The sequence below is a fragment of the Dioscorea cayenensis genome, chromosome 10 (genome assembly GCF_009730915.1).
Source record: "Dioscorea cayenensis subsp. rotundata cultivar TDr96_F1 chromosome 10, TDr96_F1_v2_PseudoChromosome.rev07_lg8_w22 25.fasta, whole genome shotgun sequence".
Taxonomy (NCBI): domain Eukaryota; kingdom Viridiplantae; phylum Streptophyta; class Magnoliopsida; order Dioscoreales; family Dioscoreaceae; genus Dioscorea; species Dioscorea cayenensis.
The window spans coordinates 23164590-23179349 of NC_052480.1; the positions used below are offsets into that span (position 1 = coordinate 23164590).

General features: G+C 34.3%; 2 protein-coding genes across 7 annotated transcripts; both read right to left on the bottom strand.

Annotated features, from left to right (window-relative positions):
• Window positions 1-179: 179 nt before the first annotated feature.
• On the bottom strand, window positions 180-4355 carry LOC120270517 (calnexin homolog). Its single transcript, XM_039277549.1, has 6 exons — window positions 4196-4355; window positions 4047-4116; window positions 1197-2326; window positions 992-1063; window positions 603-719; window positions 180-510 (listed from the first exon to the last, which is right to left on the bottom strand). The coding sequence occupies exons 1-6, from the start codon at window positions 4274-4276 to the stop codon at window positions 370-372; spliced, it is 1611 nt and encodes a 536-aa protein (XP_039133483.1). The 5' UTR covers window positions 4277-4355; the 3' UTR covers window positions 180-369.
• Window positions 4356-4704: 349 nt separating this feature from the next.
• Window positions 4705-6583, bottom strand: LOC120270815 (WAT1-related protein At1g43650-like). Of its 6 annotated transcripts, none has more exons than XM_039277881.1 (8): window positions 6387-6583; window positions 6132-6249; window positions 5999-6055; window positions 5793-5909; window positions 5464-5713; window positions 5210-5368; window positions 4950-5098; window positions 4705-4855 (listed from the first exon to the last, which is right to left on the bottom strand). In XM_039277881.1, the coding sequence occupies exons 2-8, from the start codon at window positions 6209-6211 to the stop codon at window positions 4735-4737; spliced, it is 933 nt and encodes a 310-aa protein (XP_039133815.1). In that variant the 5' UTR covers window positions 6212-6249; window positions 6387-6583; the 3' UTR covers window positions 4705-4734. The 6 variants fall into 6 exon arrangements, with proteins under 6 accessions (XP_039133815.1, XP_039133814.1, XP_039133813.1 ...); XM_039277880.1 differs by having other exon boundaries at window positions 6368-6583; XM_039277879.1 differs by having other exon boundaries at window positions 6364-6583.
• Window positions 6584-14760: the final 8177 nt, after the last annotated feature.

Consider the following 14760-nt stretch of genomic DNA (forward strand, 5'->3'; position numbering starts at 1 on the left):
GTAGAGAATGACCTGGAAAATGATGAAGAACAACATTCCAAGTAGCACTAATCTGGATAAGTAATATTTATTGTGGACGAGAAACAAGCAAACAGATGTTCCATATCCAAAACAACACCATTTCTACTCACATTTTCATCAATATTTTAAAAATTATTAATAATATTACTATATTGGTATACTTCACATTCTAGGATTAGATTCCAATGAAATATGAAATTACAAACAATTTTTTTTTTTTTCTGTTCAGGAGAATGTTTCTGCAGATGGGTAAAACAAAGCTAAATGTAATTTTTACACACAAAATCCTAGAGATTAATAGTTGACTGTAACCTGATGGCAGACTCAAAATTCCATATTGTATTTTACCTATGTCTCCCTCCTGGACCTCCTCGGACGGGAAACAGGAGCATCCTCTTTCTCATTTTCTTCTTGTGCTGAACTGCTTTCTGGAAGATCAGTTTCTGCAGCTTCAGAAGTCTTGCTTTCAGGGACGGGGTTTGTTGGCACCTGCAGGTATAAAGAATATTTGAAAATTTTAACATAACAGTTCCCATACAGCGTCTCAGGGCAAATAGACTTTGAACAAGCAAATAACTTACCACCGGTTTCTTTCCCCCAAAGAGGATTTTGAAGATGATAGTTAAGAATACAATCACTATGGACACCAGAACTCCAATTGTCAGGTTTGGTTGTTTTTCTCCTTTCTCTATGGCATCCTGTAAAAGAAACAAATAGGAATTGGATAACGAACAAAAATGAAGAAAATTACATTCAGGGAAATGTGAGAATGAAGCGAAAGGCCAATTTGGTTTCAAACCAATTGTTACATGTTTTGATCAACAAAGATTAATAATTTTTTGGGCTTTATGGTTTTCCAGTTAAAGAATAGCTAAAGAAAATTTTTAGTATCATTAGAAACAGAAGCAAGGTCTCCTGCAGTAACAAGACTGCAAGCATGTAAAGCCAGAGAAAAGTTCATCCTACTTACCATGATCTTCATCTTGTATGCTGCCAGGAAAGGAATGTCAGCAACTTTGTAAAGAACACCAAACACACTCTTCTGCAATCAATAAAAAAATAGTGTGGGGAACTAGGTTTCTGATTTGCTGATTCAACCATTTCCAAATAAAGAAAAATGATTTCTTAATGATTAATTGTATAGCAATTCAATAGGAAAAGGGAAGAAACATCACCTGGAAGCTTGATAGTCCATCACCCAGACCAGCAGCTGCATCTTCAGCTTTCTGCTTTTCTTTCTCCGAGTTGTATTTCAGTTTCCATGTTTTATCCCTATACGACTCAGCAACCTTCTCATCACTAGCTACCAAAATGTTGTCAAACAAAATGCCATCCTGCATCGTCCAAATCTCAATGCCAATAGCAGCAACAGGCTCAAACTCAGGTTTGTCAAGTTCAAAATAGTCAGGGTTAGAAATCTGCTGGGGTTTCCAGATACCCTTATAGTTGGGGTTGTCAATCATGGGGGCATGCCATTTCCCCTTGTATGCTGGATTTCTCTTGGTTGGCCTCTTCCACTCACCACAACCAGGTGCAGCATCACACTTTGGGTTATCAATCTTTGGTGCCTCCCATTCTCCATCTTCTTCATCATCCCAATCTTCTGGCTTGGCGGCATCAGGATCATCAATTTCCTCAGGTTCATCATCCAACCATCCCTCAGGTTTAACAGCATCTTCATCTTCAATTTCCATAGGGGCATCCTCATCCCAGTCATCAGGCTTTACGGCATCATGGTCTGGAATCTTGGCTCTCTCATCCCAATCCTCAGGTTTCTTATCATCTGGATCAGGAATTATCTTAGGTGGTATAAGTGCAGGTTCAAAATCATCAGCAGATAAGAAGTTTGCTTTCTTCTTTTGCTCCCCATCAATCAAAATTAGCAATTCATTATCAGGTTTTAGAATGGCTGTGTAGACATGAGAAAGTTTGTCAGACGGGACAGACGGGGGATACTTGAGATGATGCTCAACAAACTCTCCAGTCTTTGGATTCTTGTGTTTCAGGATAAAATGCACCTTGTTTGTGGACCCACACTTATCGGGACCAAACATGATTGAGTATGGTGACTCATTGCTGAACTCCTTAGGAGCCCATCCAGCCCCTTGAGGGCGGAGATATTTTAGATATGCCCCTCCACATTCAAGGCCATTCTGATGCCGTGTTTCAAACTGAAGAATAATAGTTCCATCCTTAAGATTAATGTGTTCATCAAGTTCTTTAACTATCGCATATTTCCGAGCTTTCTCACTCACAAGAAGCCCATAATCCTCATGCCCCTCACTCTTTGAGTGCTTCCAAATACCTAAAACCACAGTAAATCAGGCACCCTCGCAAATACACTAGATAATAAAGACAGATTTATAAAGTAGAAGATGGCAAAATACCAAAAAGGGAAAGAAAAAAAGGGTATGATAGATAATAATTATTAATAATTAGCCATAGGCAAAATAGAATGCCAATAAACATAATGGTGGTATGATAATTGTGCTCAAGCATCTATAAGAAAATTGCGAAATGGTTCATTGAGATATGTATAACAAAAACCAATGCCAACAATGCAATTCCCAACAGAAAGGGTGAGAGCAAGTGATCAAATGAATTAGTGAACCTCACATCAGAACAAGTACATTCTCAATGGAAAAGTTCAATTTCAGATAGCATTTTTCACTATAATCTGAAGTAAAACAGCTTGTGCCAGAGCAGCCAGATAACAAATTAGGAAGGTAGAAACAGAAAATATGCGCAATGGCAGGAGGTGACAGAATTACTCAGTATATATATCAGCACCAGACAACAAAGTACTGACTCAATATAACTCTACATGGTTCATCATTCCACTATCACAAGGTTGTTAGACCCAGTTAAAACAGTCAATTTTCTGATATTACAATGCAAGAAAAGAAAGAACATTAACATAAACTTTCAGATAACATTCATGATGAAAGAATAATTAGGCAAGTAGCGCTATCTCCATCTCCTAGATTTTGCCAAAAATACTACATAGTACCCTTTACGTGTGAACATATCTATCTGACAAGGCAAGCAGAGCACCTTACTTTCCAAAGTCATCCAAACCCCTAAGTGTAATATATAAGTTTGGGAATACTACCCTACCACCCTTTCAAATTTGGTAGTCCTGCAACATTTCAAGTCAAAGATCATGCAATTATCTAAATTAAGTCCTTTCAATTGAATTGTTACATATAGCTACTAGCTTATATATGTTATCTTTTGGGGAAAATCCACAGCCATAAAGGATTCAAGTGTGCAGTTTTTGAGGCTTAGCTTCACGGCCTCCCCAGGAAAAATCGAAAGCATTGGAGACAGAGCACAAGGATAAATAAAGGGTAAAGTTTGATGGTCTCAAAACTTGATTAGTTGAACCAAATTGGGTTTGATTTTTTGTTTACTTTCTGTTCCACTTCATACTATCTTCCTGTCCATATTAACGCCTAGCACACAGGTAAGTAGAGGTCTTAAAATGAGGTCTCATTTTAAGTCACACAACACATCTAACAATATAGCAACATGCACAGATGATTTTATAGCTAAGAGGCACAGTCACCACCACAGTATTAGCATAACTTTACCATTTAGCAGTGCAAAATCAAGATATATCTTCATGTAATAACTACTACCCCTCATTCAAGTTTCCAAATTTATTCATATTCTCATCATTAATGACGACACTCTGCAAATATTCCATAAATTCAACTATATACAAAAAATTAATCAACTTGAGCCACACGAAGCATGAAAAATAAAATCTCTTCTCTACCGTCTTCTCCTGCCTAAAAAAAATGTTAATCCAGACTTTTCTCTAATCTCATTTCCACCTATGATTAGTTTCTAAAAAATGCTAAACAGATCTGGTAATCTACCGTAGCCAACCAAATAATAAGTAAAATGACAAACAGAAGTTAAATTACTAGGACAAAATCCACAATTTTCAGTATTCATTGAATCAGAAGACAAATGATTCGCAAGATATCATCTAAAACACTGGGTTTTGGAAGCAAAACCATTGTAATCGCTCCTGTCAGACACGATCCACCGCCCCTCGAACGTTTCATCGAAAGATTCGTAGAACAACTACAAAACATCCATAAAACTCAAAAATCAGTAAAATCAAAGAGAAAACCCAGCAAAACTTGATATCAAAGCTCCTTACCGGATCCGAAGCCCCGATTTGAAGCGAGAGGAAAGCGATCAGAGCAAGCACGAGCAGCGGAGAGATCCTCCATCCACCCATCTTCGCTGCTCGAAAACCCTAGTTCAAGCTCGAGATAGATCAGAGAAGAACTCGCGGGAGAAGAGGGCAAGTAGAAGAGAACCGGAAAACGACAAAAGAAGCTCACTGGAAATTTACGGCTGAGATCTCCGAATGACGAGATCGATCTTTTCCTCGAACGGCTTAGATTTCAGTGGCGTCGTCGAACTCAATAATATCAACGATTGAATTTTTGACCAATGGATTTCCGCCACGTCTATTTCTTTAGAACTTGCTAATCCGAGCGATTTTAAAATATATATATATATAATAAAATAATTTATTTATTATTTTCGAATTTTCATTTTAAATAGTTTATAAATATAATTATCTACACTTTTACAACAGAAAAAAAAATATATAATTATCCTCTAATATAAATAACAAATAAAGTGTTGAAAAACAAGCAAACAAACAAATGAAAGGCAAATTTCGATTGATCAATGTCCCATGTTATCACCCATTTCTTGAGCTTGTTTAGGAGAGCTTGATGATGACTCCTTGTGTTTTCCCCACAGTACACAATAGAGCCCAAGTACCAGCATCACAGCTCCACCAACACTGTCAAACGATATTTAAAACTAATTAATAATGAGATTATTATGATTATTTAATATATATATATATATATATATATATACAAACTTGTATTTACCTTCCCCAATGAAGGATTTCATTCCAAAAAACAATGGAATAAACAACAGTAGCCAAGAATGTCAATGGAGAGAACACTGCAGTAAAGACAGCACCCTTACAATCCACACACCAAGTCATCAACCAAGAACAAACAGCAGTAGCAGCACCCTGTTTAACAAAAAGAAAATAAATAAAGACTAATAATAATAATAATAATAATAATAACTAACCATCAAATATTGATGCTCATTAACATAGACAAACAAGTTCATTACATACAGAGTAGACAGAAGCAAGCAATCCAATGTTCCATCCCAACTTCCATGCTGATGGTTTCCTCTCAAATATCACAGTTATCAGTCCAGTCTGAATTATGCTACAAATACACTGTAAAAAGGTAAGCCGAAGCTCTGCAGGGTATCTGCGAACCAAAGGGCCCTGTTCGACATGCTCGATTATTAACTTATACATATTTCTTTCATATTATTAACTATAAGTCTATAATTATATTCTATATATAAGAAATGAAGGACCTGTAAAATGAGCCAAATGGACCAACAAGTATGAGCTAGAAGCATTAGTAGGCTGCCTTTCACCCAGTCTGCTCTTGAAATCACCTTCTCTGCATGAGATGTGGCTGTTTTTTGTATTTCATGGTGATTTATGAACTGCACTGCAGGACCTTTGTAGATTGCAAATAAGAATGCTCCTACTAGACATAACAGAGTTCCCAGTAGCTTTGTTGCAGAAGAGAACTTGTGCTTCTTTTTTAGCTTCTCAATTCTGAAATTAACAGAATCAATGAATTCATGGGTAATTATAGTTTTTGGTTTTTCTTAATTTCAAGTTGAAATATTTTCACCTTAGAATTAGAGCAAGCAGAAGAGTGATGGCAGGAACTGCATTTGCTGAGGCTGCTGCAAATGTAGCTGAGGTGTATCTCAGTGAGAAGGTGTACAGAAAGGAGCACAATGTAATCCTAAGAAACAGCAGAAAAAAAACACAATAATAAGACTAGTTTTTTATTTGAAAAGAAATGAATTAATGTTGTTGGTGTTGTTAACATACCCACATAAAGAGATGATGAAGATCCTGAACAGAGGCAATGGAGGCAAACTCTTGTTCCTGGACATTAACAATAAGAAACTTAGTTATGATATATGGTTGTGAACTTGTAGATTATAGATATGAAGTTGATTACCTTTCAAAGAAGAAGATGACTGGAATTAGAACAAGCGAAGCAAAAATTTGTCGGTAAAAGACGAATACAAAAGGGTTCATGCCTCCAGCAACAGCAGTCTTGGTGAACAATGTAGTGCCTGCGAACAGAATTCTAGCAAGTATCATTGCAAGGTATGGAATACATGGTTTATGAACATCCATTATGAATTAGGTGTACAGAGAGAGAGACAGAGATCTAGAGAGAAGTGTACAAACAACATTGATTGTAGCTTACAAAAGCTACATAAAGATGCCAGTGCTTGATGTTCTTTTCATGGATATATTTTTCATTGATTTATTCATCTGATGATAAGCTTGTAAGGCTGAGTCAGAGACCAGTATATGCATAGATGACACTACTATGAGATGCAGGCATTGGCAGGTGAAAAATAAGAAAGGACAGGGAGGTTTCATCTTCTTTAATAAAGTAAATTAAACAATCAAACGGTGGTAGGCTAATGGCGATAGCTTTACTCCAGTAAAAAACCAATTTAATAGAAGCCTGCCTACTGTTCACTATTGAAAAATATATATTAAAATATCTCATTTAATTAAAAGAAAAGTTTATCTGTTTCTACAAACTTGAGTTCTTTCTCAAATAAATAATTTCCATCTTTTTTCAGATGAGAATGAATAAAATTAGATTAATTAAAATAAAATATATCATCTGATTAACAGGTTACTTAGTGGACAAGCTCACACACAGAGTACAAAGAAACAAACAGTCCAATGTTCCATCCCAGTTTTTATGAGGATGTCTTCCTCTCAGACAACACAATGCAAGACTGTGAGTCTAAGTTCAGAAGGGTAACCTTGGAGCAGAGGACTATGTTATTATTATATATATACATATGTTTGTTTATTTGTTTGCTTGCTTGCATATATTGCATATCTTTGTTGGTTTTCTGTTGTGTCTAATGCCCCCGTTAGGCACAAACAACTTTGCTTCTCCATAAAGACTCTGTTTCCTTGGCAGCGTTGTAGTCCTGAAATATGTGCACATAAATGTGTATATTGTTGAGAATATCAAAATAGCAACACCCAATGAAAGAAGTCAAAAGATAAGATCCGTAATCCATGGATCTATGTTTTTTCTTGGAAATTGTAACTTGGAAATTATAACATTTGTCACTCTTTAAATATGATCAAGGTGTAATGTTTGATGTAGTGTAGAAATAAAAAACTTCTTCTTCCTTCATAAAACATCTCTTTCTTCATGGTATCCGAGCCAAAGAAATAATGGAGAAAAATCCTGAATCTACATCTATTGTTATTCAATCTGCTCAGCTTGATGGGGTGTTCAATGCTGGCATCATCCTTACTGAGACTAACTATGATGTTTGGTCTCAGATAATGAAAATGTACCTTACAGAAAGAGAAAAACTCTCATATGTTCGTAGCTGTAAAAAGCCATCTGATGAGTCTTCTAAAGAATACGAGAAGTGGTATGGTGAGAACCAAAAAGTGAAAAGATGGTTGCTCATATCTATGTCTCCTGAGATCATGAAGCGATATTTACGAATTCCTACTGCTTTTGAAATCTGGAATGCATTGTCAAAGGCCTTCAGTGATGGAAGTGATGAATTACAAGTTTTCACTCTAAACCAGAAGGCTTTCTCTACCAAGCAAGATGGAAGAACACTCTGTAGATTCTATGGAGAGTTAATCGAAATATTTCGAGAACTTGATCATAGAGATAAAGTGGTCATGAAGGATCCAGAAGATGTTGTAGTGTACAACAAATCTATTGAAAGATTAAGAGTACATATCTTTCTTGCTGGGCTAGATGAGACATTTGACCAAGTTCGTGGAGAAATTCTACGAAGAGATACAATCCCAGATTTGGAAGAATGTTACTCTCAAATTCGAAGAGAGGAGGCGCGGCAGAATGCTCTTTGCAAGAAGGTAAATTATTCTGAAACATCAGCTATGATAGCACGAAGGCAACCCAACCAAAAGCAGCAGCCTTATAGAAAGCCTATCGACAAATCATTACTCCAATGCACTCATTGTCGGAAAAAAGGGCATATGAAAGAACAATGCTTTGAGATTGTTGGATATCCTGACTGGTGGGAAAAATAGAAAGGAAAACACTAAGCAAGGGTCAAAACACTACAAGAAAATTACTGTTTAAAAACAATATTTTCCGTTTCTAATCCGTTGCTAATTCAGTTTAAAAACGGATTAGAAACAGAATTTATCTGTTTCGAATACCTTTGTTTCTAATTTAAATAGAAACGGAACATTTTTCCCTTTTTAAATTTAGAAATAGATTAGAATCGGAAAGCAATATGTTTCTAATTTTTGAAAAATTAAAACAGAGCCAACGACCATTTGGTCTATTGGCATAGAGTCTCTGCAGTAGGGGTGTTCGCTCAACTGTCGAGCGTGACTCCCGAGTTCGATCCCCATCTCGCATGAGGTGAGGCAGCGGTTCGGGTGGTGAGCGTTGCTCCCACGTGCTCGTCGCCGGGTTCGTGACATTGTCGCCTTTCTCAAAAATTAAAAAAATTAAAACAGAATAGTGTGTTGCTAATTTGTTTCTAAATTATGTTGCAATTCCATTTCTGAATTTAAAAAGAGTTATAAAAATTAGAAACGGATTCCAAACAGAATATTTTTTGTTTTATTTTTGTTCTCCCATTAGAAACAATAGCTTTTTTGTTCCTAATCCATTTCTAAATTTATTTTAAATTAAAAAACAATATTCAAACAAATAAATCCGTTTCTAATCTGAATCTAACATTAAGTCAATAAAATAAAATAAAATAAAAATTATATATATACATATGTATATATCTGCTAATCTAAATCAATCCAATGAAAAAACAAATGAGTCATGAAACTTGCCTTCTGTTATTAGATAAAACAATTGCCTCTAAATTCTATATTTTTTTATGACGCCAGAAATAATAATTGCATGTATGAACTCAGTAAGATCACACACACACACACACGTATAAATGTTGACATGAATCAATCCAATGAAAAAACAAATGAGTCATGAAACTTGCCTTATGCTAGCAAGTAAAACAATTGCCTCTTAATTCTGCATTTTCAATAACACCAGACAAATATTGACCACATGAATGAACTCTTGGGATATTATTCCTTGATATTAAACTTGCCCATGACCAAGCCTTGAATTTTGGGCAAAAAATGAAATTGACACAGAATGGGCTCTTGTAGTTGGGTCACATGATCATCTGCACAAAAACAAGCTTTTTCGTATTATACGAATAAAAAATACAATGTGCACCAAACAAGGAAAATAAGAAAATGGCTCTATCCTCAACTCCTTGATGCTTTGCTATGCTGGATATAATGAACAGGATGATATAGTAGGTTATATCACCGACAACCTCATTGATATGTAATGACAGGATAATAACTCAAATTGGTAAGTTGAGATATCCAATAAGTTCAAGAAACAAGAGTCACAGAAGCACAGATTGTATATAAAAAGATCAAATATGTTCTGCAGAACAGTAAAATTAAATGGATAACATGCCATATTAAAAGGTAGTGGTTCCTTACTTCATTTGGCATCTGCTGCACAATTGGTTCTGATATGTTGTTCATATAGAGGATGATATTTAGGTGGGACGAAGTCTTTGAACCTGCTCACAGCCACTATGATGTTAACATATTTAATAGTGTCCTAAACCAATCTTGAAACTATAATTATAAGAAATGAAGATTTGAGAATCAAGTTTTTATAATTGAACGAGTAAATGATTGCCTAAGACCTCAGTGCACAAAAACCAGAAGTCTTGCAAGATACCAAAGTTTAAGATCAGATGGAAAAGCCAATGATCAGATATGAAAAAGAAAGGAACAGAATTAAAAAATGAAAAATGATGGAGAGAAAAACAATAAAATAAAATAAAAAGAAGAAGACCCTGTTGCACATTTCCCATATGGTTGTACATTTTATAATCTTGATTAGAGTATGAATGCCTCCCATAGTAATCATCTAAGCTTATATTTAAAATCAATAGCCGCAATTCTAGCATTCAGCATAACAAAAAACTTAATAATTAACTCAGGTTAAAATATCACCTGGATTAGGAAAGCAGCACCTCTGGAGTCCTCGTGGCCATGAGGTGCTGAAGTACAGGACTCATTATTAGTTATTGCTCTTGTCTGAAGAATGCTTCCAAACTATTTCAACATTGGATATCCCTGAAGAACCAGCTTGAGCATGTAGTGGTTTTCTTTCCTTGTCATAAGTTCTGACTTCTGCAGGTAAACAACAGCAATAGCAAGTTGGATGCTTTTTGTTCCATACATAGTGATTTTTCTTATTATTATTAAAAAAAAGGTGACAAACCACATGCTTTAATAGTTCAAGAATTTCTACTGACTCAATTTTCCTAGAATCAATTTTACTGTCATTATAATAAAAAAAATGCATCCGATGTTAAGAAAACAAAATCATGTGACTTTCTCAAGCATCCGATGCTTTTTGTTTATATGTAACAAGAGGTTTGTATTTAGCATATTGCTTAAGATATCATCAATGGTCTCATGAATCAAATATACCTAAATTCGGTATGTAAACAAAAATATTTGCACCATAATCATGACGGTGTCTAATAACCCGCCCAACAGCCTGATTCATAACCCTTGTAGCTTGCTGGACATACCACTCCTCCTCACCAGTCAGCACCTGGTGAAACCATTAAAATTACTTAGTACAATAAACATCTCATCTTCAACAAAATAAATACTCTCAATTTCACGGTTTTCTATGAGTTAAAAGTAACATCAAAACTAATTTTGATCTTTTATGCTTCTCTTGGGAGATTCAGTAAAATTACAACGTTCTAGAATTTTGTCATTCCTCTCACAGTGACTCAAATTTGCATCTTATATAATTACCTTAGAATGTCCTTTCTGGGATAGGGCATGCTGGTCCAAAGTAATCACATTTGAGACGAATTTGAAAGATAACAAGCACATTTAAAGGTTAAAAGTATGTGCCAAAGAAATATATCTAGCACTGTGAATTATATCCAGAAATCAAAAAGCACAAAAGAATATCTTATGAGCAGTGGCGAACAAGCAACATAAATAGGATGCTTAGTGATTGTATTCTTGACTAAACGGTTTTTGTGAAAGAAATGACAATGTTTATGCCTTTTATTCTATCTTCCAGCATGATATTCTTCTGATGAAGAAAGGATGATGTCACCTAAATTTGGGTTTGATGAAAAAAACATGGTAATGTTAGGATTTTCGACATAATTATACCATATATTTTTATAGCAGAAACTTAATAAACATAAGCAAGACTACTGGTGAGCTAACATCATATTCACCATGTACTTACCATCTACAAGAAAGTAAACTTGCAAGTTATTATTATACAAGACTGAATGAGAAGGGGTGAAGAATCTGGCAGAGATAGTTATTCTTATTCCAATAAAACAATTTGTCAATACTGAACTGTACCACAGAAGGCAGTATAGAAGACATTACGCACCAGATCAGGCAAAGACCTTGAAAGCATGAGAAAAGAGGATGACTCGTTTAGGAAAAATAGTCTTTCTAAAGTTGTATTAAAATAAAATCTACAACTCAATTCCTTATCAAAAACAATGTTTGAAATCAGACAATGATACAAATCCACACAACATATATATCACTGATCATTTTAACATCAGCTTCACTAATTCTTTACATCTGTATCAATTATCCATCTTTGGATATAGTAAATCATAGCAGACAAACCACAAAAAAAAAAGACCTTGCAATAATAAAATTCAATCAAAACAAAGTTGATCCATAAAGGCATGGTTGTCGACAAAGTTACTACCCTGCATCAGCAAGTTGTGTGAGACACAATTACAATCAACTGGGATGTACATGTATATACTGCATCCGTTAAAAGAAATTAACAAGTGAGTCAACTAGTAAGCAAAAAGATTGGCAAGTCTTGAGAATCATGTTGGCGAGTTTTCAGTTACTAAACATGTTAATAGCCAAGCGAAAGCAAGCTAATCTTGTATTCCTTCGTGAGAAAATAAAAATACAGTACATTAGCAACAAACATAGAATTAATCAAGGAGCTCTTTACATTCAATAGACAAAGAATAAGATGCAAGATAAGGGCAAAGTTGAAATCGGAGGCATGAATCGAGGTGTACCTCTAGTGATGGGGATTTTGGAGAAGAGTTTGGCAAAGTCGTTCTTAGCGATGCGGAGCTCGGCGTTCTCTTTGCGAAGGGCTTCAAGCTTGTCGGTGATGGGAAGCTCAAGGGATCAGCAATGGAAAGCCTCGATCGAGAAGAATCCTGCAAGGGATGTCATCGTCAGCGCAGGCCGTGGCGTCGTCGGAGCCGGCCGTGGCTTCGCCGGCAACGGTGACGCCAAGGAGGCGCTGAGGGAGAGGATCGCTGGGGTTGGAGCACGAGGTGGCCGGGTTTGATCTTAGGGTTGGGGATGAGGAAGAGGATCGTTTACTCATTTGCTCATTTGTCTGCTTTAGTTATCATGCGAGTTTGATCTTTGGGTTGGGTTTGATCTTAAGTATTTTAATTATTTTTATTATTATAATATAATTAACTTTTAGTCCCTCTTCTTCTAAAAAACTTATCAGAACTACAACTATTTTTTCCCCTAATTTGAATTCTTTCTAAATGTTTTAATAAAATGTTAAGATTGTTAAAAACGGTTTGAATTCGATTTTAGCTGTACGTAACAAATTAGTTCATAAATTAATCAAAATAAATTGATTGATTTAGTTAAATTGATTAATTTTTATATTTTTACAAAAATATGTTCTGATTTATTAGTTCAATAAATAAAATATTAATTTAAGTAATATTTAATAAATTTAATTAAAATATTAATTCAATAAAAAAAATATTAATTTAAGTAATATTTAATAAATTTGATTAAAATATTAATTCAATAAATAAAATATTAATTTAAATAATATTTAATAAATTTAAATACAATATTAATTCAAAAAATAAAATATTTATTTAAAAAATAATATTTATTAATTCTATTAGAAACATATTAGAAACGGATATTTTTTTAATATTTAATAAATTTAAATATAATATTAATTTTAAATCCGTTTTTAGTCCCTTTCTATTAGAAACAGATCAGAAACGGATATTTTCTAATATTTTCTAATATTTAGATAAAATATTAATATTTAGATCCGTTTCTAGTCCCTTTCTATTAAAAATGGATTAAAAACGGATATTTTCTAATATTTAATAATATTTAAATAAAATATTAATTTAGAATCTGTTTCTAGTCCCTTTTTATTAGAAACGGATTAGAAACGGATATTTTCTAATATTTTCTAATATTTAAATAAACTATTAATTTTTAGATCCATTTCTAGTCCTCTTCTATTAGAAACGGATTAGGAACGGATATTTTCTAATATTAATAATATTTAAATAAAATATTATTTTTTAAGATCCGTTTCTAGTCCCTTTCTATTAGAAACGGATTAGAAACGGATATTTTTCTGATATTTAATAATATTTAAATAAAATATTAATTTTTAGATCCGTTTCTAATCCCTTTCTATTAGAAACGGATTAGAAACGGATATTTTCTAATATTTAAATGAAATATTAATTTTTAGATCCGTTTCTAGTCCCTTTCGATTAGAAACGGATTAAAAAAAGATATTTTCAAATATTTAATAATATTTAAATAAAATATTAATATTTAGATCCGTTTCTAGTCCTTTTCTATTAGAAACGGATTAGGAACGGATATTTTCAAATATTTAAATAAATAATATTCTAGATTGCCCGTTTGTAAGCCGTTGTTATTTAGATTATATTTAAAACGATTGTTTGTCCGTTGCTAATCGGTTGCAGGTAGAAACGAAATAAATTTCGTTTGTAATATTCCATTTTTAAATAGTAACTTTCTTGTAGTGAAAGCTGCTATGGTTGAATCCACATCCATCACTGACTCTTCATCAAAAGTTGTAGACACTGCCAATTTAGGTAAAGCTCTTAAAAATCTTGCACTTATTAGTAATAGTACAAGGATAATTGATTCCGGGGCAACTAATCATATGACTTTTGATTCTCGACAAGTTTCACAATTAAAACCATGTTCACAAAAACATGTTTCCACTACAAATGGAACCTCAACCTTAGTTATTGGGAAAGGATCTTCACTGCTCATAGATAAATTAAATTTAGACTATGTTTTAGTTGTTCCATCTTTAAATTATAATCTTCTATCTGTGTCTCAAATAACCACTTCCTTATCATGTGTTGTAATTTTTTGGCCTGATCATTGTGTGTTTAAGGACATCCAAACAAAGCAAACGATTGGTTATGGTATTAGAAGAGGGAACTTGTATTATGTGGAAATGACGCCAACAAACACTGAGAAGCCAAATCCAGCTTTACTTGTAATGTCCAGGGTTGACACTTTGATCGTGTGGACTTGGACTGCTGATTTTTTTTGTTTAGGAGGTGGAGCCCACCACTGGCATTTTCTTTTCCCCATGCCTCTGCCTCAGCTTTCCCGTGACCCTGTTTGGTTTCCCGTGAGTGGCGAGTCTTGTCAAGCAGCGTTGGTGGAGCTCTTAAAGGGAGAGCAGCCTCTTCTCCTTG